Below are 17,337 nucleotides of genomic sequence, written 5' to 3'. Positions count from 1 at the left end.
AATCATAAATGAGAATTTTTGGCATGCCCCTTTCAATCAGATAGCAAATAATTAAGGGTATGGAAAATACATATAACATAATTAATAGTGCTTACATATCAAACATAATACATATGCTTTCAAAAATCCATTAAATAGTAGTAAAAATTGATCATGCACTAGGCAACAAAAAATTTCCCCATAAATTGCATAAACTAGAAGTCATAAAGGCAATGATATTGTTGGACCATAAATTTCACCAAAGTAGAAAAGATAGCCACTATATCCTCTAGAAAATAAAAGATTACAACATTGCTCTAAAGAGATCATGAATCAAATGGGATATCAAATTAAAATTTAAAACAACTTAAATTTGAATTATGCATCAATAAAAATAAGAACATTACTTGCCAAAATCTATGAGATATGGTCAAAGAAGTATTCTGAAGGGAAAAACAAATTATAAACCAAATTCAGCTCAAGAAGTTGGAAGGTTTAGCACAGCCCAGATGTCCGGCTAGTGGTAAAGGCTGCAAGAACCTTGTGGGACCTGGTGCTCTGTGGGTGCCCTGCTGGCCTGTGGCTTCCAGGCTGTGGGGTGGGGGGAGGAGCCACTCTGGTCCTGAACACAGGGATTCTCAGATTGAGGAACTCAGGGGACTCAGGAGGAAGTATGATGTGCATAAATTGGCTAAGAACAATGGCATCTGGCTGGCTACTTTTGGTGGAGGAGGGAGGTAAAGGGTCCTCTGCCTCAAGACACAGTGTGAGCCACTGCCATGATAGAAAAACAGATGGTGGGTCAAGAATGCCCCTTTTGTAGAGCAAACTTTACAAGATGGAGAAGCATATTTATTTCTTCTTTCCTTTTTTTTTTTTTTTTGAAGGGGGTGCTAGAACCCCTTTTCTCTGTCCCATTTTCTAGCAAAGGAGAAACAAGTTAATTTGTTGATTTGTGGATTTCTCCCAAGAAACTCAAGGAGTAAAACTTGGGATGATACACATAAAAGCAGATTTAGTATCTAAAAATTTTTATTAGAACATTCTCCCCCTGAAATGGTGGGGTTGTATGTGATACAGTATCATCACTCATTAAAACTGAGTATAAGGGGGAAAAAAGTCAGCAAGAATGCTAAAGTTAAGAAGGATAAAAGAAGTACTCATAGTATTTGTACATATATGGGTAAATATAAGTATATACATATAGCATGAGACGAATGAAATATTTAAATCTCTGCAACATTAAATGGGACCAGAAAGGGAGGGGGGTACATGACCTATGATGAGAGGAAGAGATGGATGTGAACTAGGAGTAGAATGAGAAAAAAGATTCTAACAACAGTGGAATTTAGTCTATGGAGTAAACAAAAACAGCTTCAAAGTCATGTTCTCTCAAACAGTTCAGTTTCCTTGGAAAATGTTCTCTGAACTTCAAAAACAAAACTTTTCATTTAAAACTAAGGCAGTTGTATTATTTTTTATTTATTTATTTATATTTTACATCATTGTTCATTTTTTTTAAAGATTTATTTATTCATTTACACAAGAACTGGGATACAGGCCAGATGCAAGGGAGGGTGAGAGGATTCACCAGAGACAGAGTGGGGAACAGAACAGGCAGACTGACTGAAATACACTGCTGAGGAGAGCAGCGGGCAAGATAGGAGAGGTCTGCCACGCCATGTGGGACCCTCGCGGGCTGGCTGGGATGGAACCGGCGCTGCAGAAGCTGCCGACAGCTTCACAGCACTGTCCTCAACCACCTGAGCCACCAGGGGAGGCCCCATTGTTCATTTTTAAACAATGTTTGCTTCTGTTGTCTCTAGGAAAGACAACAAGGCAGTTATATTATTTATTGTCCAAACACATAGGCTTTTAAGAATGAGAGACTATATTCTTTTGGATACATTTTTGCTTTTTCCCTTTTTTTTCTTGTTTAGGCTTACTGTTATTTTCTCTGTTGAATTATTTGAAATAATCAGCTGTTTTATAACTCCTTTATTTCTTACTATCTTTTTATATGTATTGTGCTTAGATTTAAAATTTTTTTGCCTTTTGGACTTATACTTCATTTATTTAATTATTTAATATCTATCACTTTAAGATTTTATTGTTGTGCAATAAATTTAGAACAACTCTTGTTGTGAGGGATAGGATGTGTTTTCGTTATTGTTATGCTCTAAATATTCTTAAATCTTGTTGATTTCTCTGATAGAAAAATACCGGATGGTCTCACTCATAGCAGGGATCTAGAAAACTTAAATAAGGGACCAGGAAAATGAATAACTATAAGAAAGTGAAAATCAAAATCAACAAAAACTATGAACCAGAGACACTTTTTGGGGGTGGGGGGCGGGAGGGGAGGGATTGGGGTCAGAATGGGGGGATTGCAATTGTATGGGGAATATAAAAATAAAATTTATTAATTAAAAAAAAATAAAATAAAATGAATATTAAAAAAATAATAATAAATAAATAAATAAATATCTTTCTATAAAAAAAAAATAAAAGTAATTTAACAGAGATTTAAAAATTTTTGTTTGTTAGTTTGTTAGGGTTTTGTTTCTGGTTCTTTTTCCTGGTTTTATCCATTATTTTCCTACATTTAATGCATTTTATTTGCTGCAGTTAGCATCATCTGTCTGTACTTTGTAAGTTTTATAATTGGGATTGTTTTTGGTGACCTAATATATATTGAATTTTTACAAACTATCTGTAGACATTTGTAAGCTTGATTTCTGTTTTTAGCATATGGAGTTTCCACTTCCATCAACTCTTTCTTATTAATTAAACTATTTTGGTCTTCTTTATGCTTATTTTTATGCTTCATGCTTTTCTATATAGTATCCTATATATTTAGTATGACTTGATATGAAATAGGTGAAGTAAAAGCTCCTGTTACCAATGTGTTTGTAATGTTTTGCTTTTATTATAATATCACATGAATTAATAATCTTGAAGTTATATTTTTGGTGCAGTGATACTCATCATGCTATATCTTGATTGAAATGTCTTTCACTGATACCACAAAAGTTATGTGTTGAACATGTCATATCCACAAGTTATGTCAACATCCTTGCCCATAGTACCTCAGAAAATGAGTATGTTTGGATATAGAATCTTTGCAGCTATAATCAAATTCAGGTCATGCAGACTGAGTATAATTCAATATTATCAGTGTCCTTATAAAAAGGGGAAGCTTTTTGTAGAGAAAAACAGAGGCAACACTCCGTGAATTACATGTGAAAATGAAGACAAATATCTGGTACACTTATAAGTCAAGGAATGTCAAAAACTGCCAACAAACCCCCACAAGCTAGCAGAGGGGTATGGCTGTTTCACAAGCCCAGAAGGAACCAAATCTTGAGAATGGAACCAGCATTATGGTAGCATGGAATCCTTCCTTTGTTTCTTTCCTTTAATCTACAACTAATCAGACAGCTATAATTTATCAAAGGTTCTCTTTTTGCCACATCAGGACACAGAGTGATAGACAGTGTGTCTGACAGTGGGCAGATAGGGACTGAAGAAGGTATCAGACCTAGGGGCGCAGTGAGGGCGGGGCCAGCAGCCCAGTCTATAATCCCAATGAGGGGACAACACAGATGGTGTTGATGCCTATACCTTCACCCCAAGAGAATCCTGTGGTGGTGGAGGCAATGCATACCACCCAAGCCGGGACACTGGTGAGGGGAGCAGCAGCAAAAACATGCATGATAGCAACTCTCCCTTTCACCTCTGCTGCTACAGTTCAGGCCCAAACAACCCAATTAAAAAAAAAAAAAAGCAGAAGTGGGCCTTCCCTGGTGGTGCAGGCGGTTGAGCGCAGGGCTGTGAAGCTGTCCGCAGCGCCGGTTCCATCCCAGCCTGTAGGGGAGGGTCCCACATGGCGCGGCAGACCTCTCTTGTGTCGCCCGCTGCTCCCCTCAGCAGTGTATTTTGTCAGTCTGTCTGTTCTGTTCGGTGTTCTGTATCTGGTGAATCCTCTCACCCTCCCGCGCATCTGGCCTGTCCCCTGGTTCTTGTATAAATACATAAATAATCTTTAAAAAAAAAAAAAGCAGAGGATCTTAATAGACACTACTACCCAGGACACACATATATGGTCAACGGACACAAGAAAAGATGCTTACTATCACTTATCATTAGGGAAGTGCAAATCAAAATCACAATGAGTTACTAGCTCACATTTGTCATAATGACTATTATCAAAAAGACAAGAAACAGCAAGAGTTGGTAAAGATGGGACATGGAGTGCACTGTTGTAAACTGGTGTAGCCACTGTGGAAAACAGTATGGCAATTCCTCAACAAATTAAAATTAGAAATACCATATGATTCAGCTATACCTTTTCCAGGATTTATCTGAAGAATACAAAAAAGAAGCTAATTTGAAGAACTGTATGCACCCCTGTCATTGCAGTATTATTTTCAATAGCCAAGATATGGTAACAATCTAAATGTCCATAAATGAATAAAGAAGATGTGGCATATATACACAATGGAATACAACTCAGCTACAAAAAAGATGAAATTCTGTCATTCATGACAACATGGATGGATGTAGAGGGTATTTGGCAGACTGAAATAAATCAGGTGGAGAAAGATAACTATTGTACAATTTCACTCAGGACCTTCCACACTGTAGATAATCAAACACATGAACCAAGAAAACAAAGCAAAAACAGATAATGAGAAGATAATGGTGGTTTCTAAAGGGGAAGTGTGATGGTGGGGTGGGTAAAATTAGTAAAAAGAGTCAATCATATGGTGGTGAACAGAGATTAGAATTTCGTTGATGACCATAATTTAATATACATGGATTTCAAAATATAACATGGTACATCTGAAAATTATATAATGTTTATAAAACAATGCTACTTCAATTAAAAAAAATGAAAGAAAACAGAAAATAACAAGTATTGGCATGGAGGTAAAGAAATTGGCAAAAGTAAAAAGAATGAATCCTTGCTCTTAAACTTCTAGCCTCCAGAACTGTGACACAATATATTTCTGTTATTTAAGCCATTTATTTTGTGGTACTTTATTACAGCAGTCCTAGTAAACTAATACAGATTATTTGGCTTCAGTTATTGTTTTTTGCCTTGAGTCAAACTTATTTGATATTAAAACTGTACTCCTAATTTCTATTATAAGTTGCCTTGTATGCAACTTACTTATTGACAATTCCTTTATTTTCAAACTCAGCACCTTTTAAATTTTTAAAACCTAATTAGACCATGTCAACCCCGTATTTAAGAGAAAGAATTAATGGGGCCTCGCTGGTGGCGCAAGGGTTTAAGCACAGCACTGTGAAGCTATCCGCAGCCTCTGCAGCATGAGTTCAATCCCCTGGCCTGCCAGGGAGCTACCCACTTGGTACAGCAGACCTCTCCTGTAGCGCCCACTGCTCCCCTCAGCAGTGTATTTCAGTCGTCTGCCTGTTCTGTTCCCCTCTTTCTCTCTCTGGTGAATCCTCTCACCCCCCACACCTCTGGCTTGTACCCCAGATCTTGTATGCATAAATAAATAAATCTTTAAAAAAAAGAAAAAGCATTAATAGACTTCCTGTTGCATTAAAATAAGTGCATTCCTATTGACTAGCCTTGCTGCTTACTATAAAGTGCATGCTTCTCTAGGCTTTTCTCAGTCCTCATCCTCCTCTGCCCTGCTGATTTCTTCACTGGAGTCTCATTTTGATACTTTCAATAATGAAAGCTCTGTACTCTGCTCTTTTTGGGACTCTTATACTCTCCACTCTTCCATTGGTCCTTCTGATTTTTCATGTATCAGCTCAAATCTTACCTTTTCAGAGATTTCTTCTCTGATCACTATATCTAATGTAACCTGACTTCTTAACTACCCAAACTCTCAAACATATCACTCATTACACCTTTATAGCATTGATCACCATCTGAATTTATCTTATTTATTTATTTCTAGTGCCATGGAAATTTAAGTCCCATTAAATGCAAGACCCTTAACCTCATTTTTCACTTGCATTTCCATACAACTGTCTGCCGTGCATGTTGTTGGCAAACGATAACTATTTGCTGAAAGGAGGATGTGAGAGATTTACAAAGGTGGAAAACAAGGAAGGATGATCTCATTTAATATTTGTGTGGGACTCCTATTGAGAGTCCCAATTACATGTTTCAGTGTTAGAGTATTTATTCTCATTTGACCTTTACACCATGCCTCCTGTGGTTCTAACTATATAATCAGATTGAAACAACAATTTTTTCATCATTAAAAACATAATTTTTACTGATATCAATGATCTTTCCTTCTCTGTCTCTCCATATGCAGGGCTCATACAGTTAGTGGTGTAAGCTCTCTTCTGCTTTACCCCCGAAATCATTTAAACATTATCCCCAATATTATTGTCATACAGTCAAACATGATTTGAATACTTGAAAAGCTCCTAACCAAGAAATCCCTGATATGATCAGAAAGAATCACAAATCTTCCTACAACAGCTAAAACCACAGGGATTTCAGAGAAAGACCAAAACTTGACAAGGCAGGAAGAAGAGAGGCACCGTCCCAGGTGATTGCACATTCCCTGCAGATTTCATGAAAGCAATTTTATTTATATACTTCCAAACAGATATTTAAAATTAATTATGTTTGAATAAAGCATCAGTAACTGGAAATGAAGCAACACTTTTACTAATAATAAAAAGAACAGGATGTTCTCTAGTTCACACGCATCTCCTTCCACCATACCACCATCTGATGGCAGCATACTCTCAAATTACAGATTTCTTAAATATTTCAGATCAAACTATACTACTCAAATGATGATCAGTGCAATATTCCTTGATGAGGCACCTGCTATTTCTAGACAATGGGATATAAACACCTCACTGAAACTAACTGTCTGGAGGAATTCGCAGTACACTGGGGGCCATAGACATATGTACAGGTAATTTTAATAACTGTGTTCAATGAATATTACAGAAGCTTCCAAGGACTCTTAGCCTATGAAGAAGCTAAGGACTCAATCTATGGAAATAAGGTTAAGATTTTCTCCAAAGGTGATACTGAACTGTCCAAGTTATTTAGATTAAAACAGGAAGTAAAACACTAAGTATCATATAGGGGCAAAAAGATTAGTTTGGATAATAAATAAAAGAGGTGATTAGAATCAAAGAAAGGGAACATAATATATTTTTTCACACCAGATGATCCACTGAACATCACATATTTTGAATATCTAGTACAAGTCAGATAGCATCTACATACAAGCAGAACAAAATGCATCCAACCTTTGCCATAGTAAAGATATTTCTTCTACAGAATAGGTTGACAGTGAATGGAAGGTATGTTAAATAATTATAGTCACTCCAAATTAAAAACAAATAAAATAACAGAAAGAGTGATGGACACAGGGAGATGGGGTTTCCTACCAAGGAACACCAGATACTTACATGGATGGTAAAATTATATAGAGTGACTATAATCAGCCTCACAGTTAAAGTTCATTAGTAAACTAACAGCAAAAATCTACTTACCAACACTTGCCCCACAACGGTCTGTGCTGAAAGCAACATTTCTATACGATCACGGAATATTCCATGGAAGTGGAGAGCGTTGAAACGTTTTTTGAGGATGCGGTCTGATAAGATTAGCTCCTACAAGCAAGAGAAAGGAGTTGAGAGTAAGCTGGATCTCAAAGCAAGTAATCTGTTTTATGTATGTTGATGGAGTCCCCTGCTGCGCTCCCAGCCAGAAATCACTCCACCTTGTCCAAGTCAGGGAACTGTGAAGTTGTTTATTCAGTATTTCATAAAATTAATTTTACTGGGCTTGCATTTTACTGATTTTCTACACAGCTTTTAATTCTGAATTCTGCAGTCCTCATCATGCCTTTCTCACATGTTCTCAGTCCCAGACCCTTTAAACTGATATTATTGTGCTGATCAAGATTGAGAGCAGCATGCTTTTTTTTCTTCTGCCTTGGGAGTAAGTCTCTTATCCTTTTCCGTCAACATACATGGACAAAGAAAAAGATTACAAATTGATTTTCAGGTGATTGCTTAAGTATCTGCCCTCCTCTCCTCCTTTTTCTTGATAGAGCAAAAGAAGGAAAGTTTCAGCAATTTCATGTTGCCTTATCTGGCATGATGTCCTGGTGAAATTATACTCCTTCACAGTTACAAAATGCCATTACTTATTTAAAATTTATAATAATCTTATGAGATAGACACTGTAAGTATGATTAAATCCACTTAAAATTGGTAAGGAAGCCAAGGTGTAGATAAATTAAATGACTTTCCCATGAGCCAGCAATGAGGAAGGGCTGGAGTTTGAGAAAGTGACTGGTCTTGAAATACCAGAGAAAAAAGAAAGTGAGCAAGGAATGACCACACCATGCTGAGACCCTCTGACATTTGAACAAGCTCATTTTATGTGCAACCAGGGTTTTAAAATGCCTCAATTTTCTACTCATATATTCTGAATGGAGGGAAGGAAAGTCTCACTGAATGACTACTTGATAGAGTTCACATTGATCAACGATTTGCCCTCGAATGCCTGTGACTCATCATGTGCATTCCTGAGATGTCTGAGAACAGATTTTTAAAAATACATTCACTATGACATCAACAGGGCACTCATTTGGATTCCATCATCACATCCAAGATAACTTCTATGGGAAAGCAAATTGACCTGAGATATAAAAAACTGGACTTAGGAATGTAATAAATCTTTGCTTTTTAGAATTTTTTATTGATGTAACACTGTGTGATAACATTACAGAAGTCTTAGGTATTCATCCTTGAGAATCAGCATGTGTATATAACTACACTAAATGCACCACTAAAAGTTCAAAGCTGTCCTTCACCATACTATTGTCCCCCTTTTCCTGATTTGCACCCCACACCATTCCCTTCTGCTAACCACTAATTGTTCATACAGTCCAGACATTTACTTCTATTTGTTTTAATTTCTCTACATGCCACATATGAGTAAAGTCATATAGTGTCTTTTTCTGCCTGGCTTATTTAACTGTGCTTAGTGAAGTAAATCTTTTTTTTTTTTTTTTTTGTGGGACCCTCGCCGGCGACCGGGGAACAAACTGGTGCTGCAGAGGCTGCGGGTAGCCTCGCAGCCCAGCGCTCAACTGCTGCGCCACCAGGGGAGGCCCTGAAGTAAATCTTTTAAAAATGCACATTTAAGGAGAAAATTATGATTTTCTAATTTTTGAAAGTCGTTTCCACAGCACCTAGATTTGTGACATTTTTGCATTAGGTCAACTTCCCTAAGACTTAGAGAAAAAAATATAGCAGTCTCAATTTAATTGAATATAACACTGACAAGTCATTCAACTTTAATCAAACTGTTGCCTCAAGTTTCAAAAACAAAACAGTACGGCATTCTGGTTGCTTAGATCCCACTTCTTAACATTTTGTAACATTTGCTTCCTATTTGAAATTAAAAGATTCCTCTGGACTGAGTGGTTGACATGAACTATCGAAAGAAACGTGAAAAATACAGCAAATGTCTATGGACAAATGGCTTCTCACATTTTTGTAACCACACATAAAACGAATATAACTGGAAGAAGATATACTTCCTATAGCAACAGTCCAAGGGTATTAAAAAATTCTACCAATTCATGTGTGTATTGAAAATTCAGAAGTTAGAGACCATGAGAAAGACTCACTGTACTATTTTCTCAGTGGCCACTACCAGTCTTGTTAAGAATTTGGTACCTAAGAATTTTCTTCAATTTCTTCAATGACATAGCTTAAAATCCTTAATCTAGAAATAATTACTAAGAGTGAACTCATTTAGCAACAAAATCTATGAACTTCTTCAATCCAAAAACCAGAGGATATTTCCAATGACCTTAAAAAGTTACCAAATAATTATACATTCTGTTATCTTATCCTAACATTTAGCATTAAAATTCTTAAGTAACTTTTCAATATTTATCACAACACACAGGTGAAATGTGTTCTATTATGGAAATTACTACACTCTATCAGAGAAGCAAATTTGGAAAACAAAAATGATAACAAACCACACATGACACAATCAAGTTCTTTGCCTTCAACCCCTGGGAATAGGGCGGTCATTGTGTAACATTCGAGAGTTTTAGTATAAGCTCTTAAAGTCTTGTCTGGGTAAAATACCATAATTTTTGTCATTACCATTTGGCAGCTTTTAGTCAGCCACACCCTCCCACCCACCCTCACAATACGGTTTGGGTATGAAAAGAGGTTTGGGGCTTGTGGCTGGTCAGCAGGGCATGTGCAGCTCAGTGTGTTGTGTTAACAGGGCACATGGGAGGCAGCCTGCCCATATGAGTGCCAGTGGATTGTGCAGAATGATCTGTGAAGTCAGGTTGACCACGATGATCCACTTTGCCTCCGTCGTAGCATCTAGCACAATGGTCATTTTCAAATACAAAAGGAAGGTGAAGACAACATTCATGTGCACTTTTTTGGGAACAACAACCTCTGCTTTTCCACAGCTAACATTCATCATCATCCACACAAGTCATTGATTCTCTGAAAGCAGGAGATGAGCCCTAACTTTGTCCCTTTAGCCAGAGGTTCTGCTTTGCACCCAAAAGCAGGATCTGCCTCTTTCTAAGGCACCAGATCAGAGCTAACTCTGTTTACCCATGGAAACTGAGTGAAACCTAGATTTTTTTCTAAACACAAAACACATGCCAAACCTGTCTTTGATCTTCATACAGCGGTATCCCTAATAAGGACACTGACCAAGAGTATTCCTGTTCCCTTGATGTTTTTCCATTTTCTTATGACCCTCCAAATTAGCCTGAAAATGAATAAGATGAGGAGTCCACTGAAGAAGGTCACAAATGAGGAGAGAATAAAGGCTACTTGGATCTCTGAGGTGCAGTATATTTTCCCCAAGTCTTTCCCACTATCATTTTTTGACTGTGCTCGAAACATCAGGAGACGGAATTGTCAGCCTTCTGTGACGTCATGATCACATGGTAATAATTCCGGCAACCAGAGCCCAATGTATTAGAGTCCTATCACCACTGCGTGTGATAACAACATGTGGTTCTGGAAACCCGGGCTGACTAACCACCACAGTACTCACTCACAGCGTGCACGTGAATGGACAGAGGGAGAAGGCCAGGGTCTACACCAGGGGCCTTCAGAAAACACGAACTCTAGAAATGACTCTACAGTTGATTTGTTTGTGACTTTGAGGAAATGACTTCCTTTGTGGTATGGTCAACAGGTCATCGATCTGGATTGTGTAGTCGAACAACCTCAGAACAACTGTTTTTGAGTGAAATGTTTTCCAAACTGTGGGTTCCACACCTGAGAGGACATCAATTCGCAGTAATCTTGGAAGGACAGATGAGGGGAGTACTGCAAGATTTTTGCTCATCCTTTCAATAAGAAAGGCATAGTGTGGAGAGCACATATTATAGAAGGCAATTTCACCAGTGTGAACTGTGGTCAATTGTTATTTGAGTCCAATTGTTAGTTGCTCTATCTTTTATGGGACCCTCTCCTTTTTTGTTTTTTATCCCTGCTCTACTGGCAAACCCTTTGGTCAAGTAGAGGTAAATTTCAGAATGAGAGCAATTCTTTTTATCTTCTCTGATGTTTTCAAAGGTGCAAGAAATGTTGTGTCTTTCAGTGCATGTGAGTGGCAGGCAAAATGTCAGAGCCTGGTGAAGGGTCTTGTTCCCCCCAGTTATTGCAAAGATGACCTAACACGAGGTGATGAGACCCGTAAGTTTTGTTGTCCTTTGCAACCTGCCATGACCTTGCTCTGTGACAAACTGTTTCTAGAATAACTCTAACATTTTCTAGAACTGCTGCCACAGTTATAGTTTCTTCCTTTAAGCTTACCTATAATTTCTGTAAGGTCCTGTCATTGAGCTAGCTAACTCACCTAGGGTGCTATTAGAAAGCACTCTAGGAGTCAGGAGTCTTGAGTTCCAGCCACAGTTCTTGTAAGTCACTGTGTGATGTCTAACACATCAATTCACTTTCCAGAATCCTATTTTATGTTGAAGATATTACCTACTTGATTCAGTTATTGTGGGGATTTAACATGAACATGTTGTTATAATCTGAAAAGTATAAAACTCAGTACAAGAAAAGGTACCATTATTTCAGTGCTTTTTCTGAGTGGCATTGATTACAAAGAAAGGACGGAGGAGGGCCTCTCCGGTGGCACAGCGGTTGAGCGCTGGGTTGCAAAGCTGCCCGCGGCCTCTGCAGTGCTGGTTCGATCCCTGGCTGCTCCCCGGCCACCGGAAGAGGGTCCCGCATGGCGCGCAGACCTCTCCTGCTGCCCGCTGCTCCCCTCAGCAGTGTACTTCGGTCCTTCTGCCTGCTCTGCTCCCCGCTCTGGCTCTGGTGAATTCTCTCACCCTCCCGCGCTTCTGACTATACCCAGTGCTTGTATAAATAAAACAAACAAACAAATAAATAAATAAATAATAAAACATGCCTCTATTAAAAAAAAAAAAGAAAGGACGGAGGAAGGAAGGGAGGAAGGGAGAACCCTCAGGGAGAGATGAAGGGAAGCAGGGAAGGAAGGAAGATTATCATGCTGATGGGTCAAATTCGATGACTTTCCTCAGTTACTGAGTGTTGAGCAGTGCTGGGAGTGTGTGTTGAAGGAAAAGCTGCCATTTATAGCTTGTTGGCAATTCAGTGTTCAGAACCTGAGAAGGGAGACTACTTTGAAGCAACATCACTCTTTATAACAACCAAGAAAGCATGTTGTTTGCACTTTATAAAGAAATTTATAAAATGATATAACTACACTTTTGGCTACCCACTATAAACCGGAATCTCTCTCTCTCTCTGTGTGTGTGTGTGTGTGTGTGTGTTGGGCAACCGCTTTCTTTCAGGCACTGGAAACACAATAGTTGACAAAACAAACCTAGTTCATCCCTCACAGCGAATGCAGTCAGCCTGGGAAGATGTTTACAATTAGAAACAGGGAACAGTGTCCTGGAGGGAAGAAGGACTGGCAGGAGGAAACTTGTGTAGGGGGATTGAGGAGTGGCGGCTGCCTGAGGTGTTTGAAGCTTGGTCTGCAGCATGTAAGGTGATTGTAAGTCATGACCCAGTAGGCTCAGGAGGCTGGGAAATGCGCTGTCAGGCTGAGGCATTATGGTGGGCACAGGGGAAGATGGCTGATGCTGCTGAAGAGGCTGTTCAGTTGGGAGGCAACTTACCCAGGAGAAAGCTGGTTGTGTACTGAAAGAATCTGATCAGGCAACGCCTTGTTTTCCAGTTTAAGAAAACACAAACAGAAAAACTCTATCCTAAGAACAAGCAGAAATAATTAAAGGGTTTCCACTAAGGGAATTAAGTGATTGATGCCAGCTTTACAAATGAGCACCTTGCCCCAGAATGTTGCTGGTGGACAAATGAAACACACACACTATATATGAAACACAATATATATATATAGAGAGAGAGACAGGAGTGAAGCTGTACTCTTGAAATTATAGTTTTGAAAATGAATGGTAAAATCAATGCCAGTTTATCTTTCTTTTTATAATTGTATTAGTTTTTATTGGGAAAACATTGGTTTACAACATTGGATATGATTTAGGGGTGCAGGTTCATATCTTTCAGATATTTAAGTACATCATGCCCACCACCAAAACACCTTTAATCCTTCACCATAGTCTACTGGATCCCCTGCCCCTTCTGCTCCCAACTCCCTACTTGCCTCATCTAGTTGCTTCAATTCTGCAGTCAAATTAAATCATTACCATTTGATTTTACCATTTGATGTTAAAAAAGTTTGCCTCGGGTTCCATACAGAGAAGACACTGATGTTGAGTGAGGGTTTAGGTGCAAGAAACAGGTAGGTTGAGCCAGACGTGCCAAGTGATTATAGCCCAGGAGGCGACATCTGCACTTCAGGTAGAAGATGCTGGTGAGGGTGTGCCAAAGCAGACCCAGCATTTTTCATGGTCCCTCAGGGCTGGAATTGGAGACATTCAATGCTATGCCTTTAAAACTAGATAAGAAATAAGGCTATGCTATTGACTCTGCTGCTGAAGAATATTTTTTTTTTTAAGTACAGATGAAGTTTTTAACATGCCAGTGATTTGATTAGAAAAATAGTTTTACTCTGTACACATCTCTGTAATTTACCTCTGGGCACTCAAATATTCTGGAAAAATTATACTGTATAATGAGTTTGAATAAATGTTTCATTTTAGAAATTTACTCTCTTCAAGAAACATGCAATATCTCCACACAGCTTTCCAGAGTGGTTGGACTTCTCATAGCAAGGATTTAGAAAACCTAAATAAGGGACCAGGAAAAAACCTAATTATAATAAAGTAAAAATCAAAATCAACAAGCAACTATAAACCAGGTCCTATGGGGGTGGGGGGGTGTTGAGGAGGGAGTGGGATCAAAACAAGGGGGGTGGGAATTGTATGAGGACTATAACCAAGATGAAAATGAATACATTGTGCAAAAATGAAAAAATGAGGTAAAAAATGTATAAAATAAAAAAAAAATAAAGTAGCCACACAAGAGAGGGAAAAAAAAAAAAGAAACATGCCATATATGGTAAGGAAATTGGGAATTTCATTTTCAAATGTATGTAGCAGCACTCGTGTGTGTGTGTGTGTGTGTGTGTGTGTGTGTGTGTGCATGAGTGTTTAAAGCTTCTGGAAGTACTAAATATATTGTCATGTTGTTTTTTAAGGGCCTAAATCTGTCAGTCTCAATGATGTAACTCTACTGTTTTCTATTCTACCAGCAGAGGTTTATCTCACACCCCAGGAACAATCACACTGCCAGTGAAACACACTGCTTAAGACATCCTCAGCCTGAGTTCATGCATTTGTTAAATGACAGGACCAGTTCAAGGATGAAGATGATTTTACCTCGGCTGATCACTCACATTATGGTGAAGTCAAAGCACAGCAAGCCGTTTCTGGGGTAAACATCTTTTTGTGTAATCCATGCCTCTAGTACTTTGGAAATGTTAAAGATGTTCTAATCTTGGTGTTTCAAGTTGTTTACATGGAGATACTTAAGTCATCAAGTCTTTGTGTCTCCTTTTGAAGGTTTCATTTTTGGTTTAATTTTCTTCATGTTTCATGGAATAGAGGGATAGTGCATATCAACTACTTTTAGAGAAAGCTTAGTTTTAAGGAAATTGCATTTAAGCCCTATTCTACTTAGCTCCATGACCTCTTGCAACTTAGCTGTTAAAAGGGCCCTGTACTCTTGTCTACATTCTGACATTCCCCGTCAGTTCTAAGTGAACAAAACAAAGCAACACTCTCTGCCCTCTGTGAAGGGCAAGCTAGCCCAATAGAATGTCTACACTATTTTGGTGAGACTCTGGGTTCATTTCTAGGAACTATCGGATCTGGAGAGGCTGATTATAAACAATGTAATAAAATCTAAAATTCATGCAGAAGTCTCTTATTTTGTTTTTACTTTTTTGGCAAATTTGTTGGTTTACTTATGAAGTGTAAGCCTTGAACAAGCTTCTAGTGCTCCTTGGATCTAACATTTGCATCAGTAAAATTAAGAGACTGGATTGGTGTTTGAGATTCCTGCCAGTCTTTGACACATTACCAATCTTCGATTCTATAATCCTAGATTGTTTTCCTAATAGACTGTCAATATTCCATATTCTAGTGTCTGACCTCATTTCCCACAAATGGATTCTATAAAAAAAAGAAAAAAGGAAAAAAGCATCATTTTGCATTAGATTTTTTAAATTTAAGAGATGTCCCTTTGGATAAATTAACTTTAAATCCAATTTAATTTCTGCTAGATGTCATGGACCACTTTTCTTAGCAGGAATATGTTTACGTTGGCCATGGTCTCTGCTTCTCTGCAGCCAGAGTCTCATCTCTTTGTGATTGGATTAGAAATGTGCTAACTGGTTTGCCAGAGAGATCATCTCTTCTCTGTCTAGTCTCCTATTTCCTTTTCTTATTAACTTTTTTCTTTGCTACTACAGAGTTATACTTCATTTGGGGTGTTTGCAAACTCCATGTGTGCATGCACATGTACATCAAATTCATGGGGGCATGTATTACTTGGGTGAATTGCTAAGTGCAAATGAAGAATTTCCTCAGTCTCTTTAATATTCTGATACATGATTTCTAATTATTCTGCCAAATGTTTGGAAGGATAGTCTTTATAAATCCTGGTACAAGTATAACAAAAAAAGTTAAGGCACGAATCTTCTCCATATTGCCAGTAGGTGGAAGTATTTCATAGGGAATTAGCAAGCAACAGGGTTTGTTTGTTTGGTTTTGCTGCTTCTCTCTCTCTCTCTCTCTTTTTTAAGAAGATGGAAGACCTGTCTGAAAGAGAAGTAGAAAGGGAAAATGAAAAAAACAGAAACTAAGAGATGAAGAAAGGGACACCTAATCCTATAAAACACAGGACTTCCAAACTCAGTCTCATCAAAAACCCGTATTATGTTCAAGTTCTCTCTGTTTATCCTCTGTGACTGTGTCCCTTTTGAAAGAATAGGATAAATTAAACTGTTGATAACTCTGGAGTTGTTTTTTTTTTTTTTTAATATAATCTCTATGGATCTTGAGAGTCCCAAAAATCTTTTCATGAGAATGAATAATGCAATCAGTCTCTTCAGCAATCAGGCCAGCTGAACATCAAGCTGGTGATTTCATCGGAATGCTTAATGCCCACCAGCAAAAGGGGTGTGTGAGAAAGAACAGCAGAGGCTCACTGCTGGCAGCTCTTACCAGCGATTTTGGCCAAGGTTCCAATGCAACAATCATTATGCCATCCATCCCTTTGTCCGTCCTGCTCCTGTTTGGTATTACTGGTCCACCATTGAAAAGCTAAGTTGAATCACCAAGCATTGTCTTGGCAGCTGGTTGCATTATTCCTCTGGGTACTGTGTATGTTTCCAAAATTCCAATTTAATGAACTGTGTGTGTGTTTGAGTCCCTGAGTAGTTGTATCCAATTTGAAGATTAGGTTGAAAAACTGAGTTGTCACCGCAGCACAGGAGATGAAAGCCATCTTTTCTGAATCAGTTCCTGTTGAATTGGCACAGTCACCCAAACACTCCTCTCCCAACCACCCTGTCTCCTTGCAAGCTTTGGCAGGAGATGAAAGGATTGGCTTTTAGCTCCATCTTTGGTTTGGGAAGAGCCCAGCAGTTTTCCAATTATCTCAGGGGAAAAAACAAACTCTGTTGATACAAAATAACTTCGTAAAAGCCAGATTTATTTTACTCTACATATTTGAAAGAAAATACAAACAAAGGATATAAGGTACATGCATGAGGCAAATGAAATGCGCTGGAATGAGTTAATATCTTCTAAGACAGAGCTTTGTTTATTCACCCTACTTGGTTCTTTCACTCTTCAAAGG

General features: G+C 38.2%; 1 protein-coding gene across 2 annotated transcripts in view; it reads right to left on the bottom strand.

Annotated features, from left to right (window-relative positions):
• KCNU1 (potassium calcium-activated channel subfamily U member 1) overlaps window positions 1–10,923 on the bottom strand; it is a 113,879-nt gene extending 102,956 nt beyond the window's left edge. For both annotated transcript variants that reach the window (XM_054700878.1, XM_054700879.1), the window contains exons 1-2: window positions 10,714–10,923; window positions 7,495–7,614 (exon numbers count right to left, since the gene is read on the bottom strand). In XM_054700878.1, the coding sequence (XP_054556853.1) occupies window positions 7,495–7,614; window positions 10,714–10,908 (315 nt within the window). In that variant the 5' untranslated portion in view covers window positions 10,909–10,923. The remainder of the gene's footprint in view (window positions 1–7,494; window positions 7,615–10,713) is intronic.
• Window positions 10,924–17,337: the final 6,414 nt, after the last annotated feature.

Source organism: Talpa occidentalis, unplaced genomic scaffold, assembly GCF_014898055.3.
Source record: "Talpa occidentalis isolate TD23 unplaced genomic scaffold, MPIMG_talOcc4v2.1 talOcc4.4, whole genome shotgun sequence".
Lineage (NCBI taxonomy): Eukaryota > Metazoa > Chordata > Mammalia > Eulipotyphla > Talpidae > Talpa > Talpa occidentalis.
This window is presented reverse-complemented; position numbering and strand designations above follow the sequence as displayed.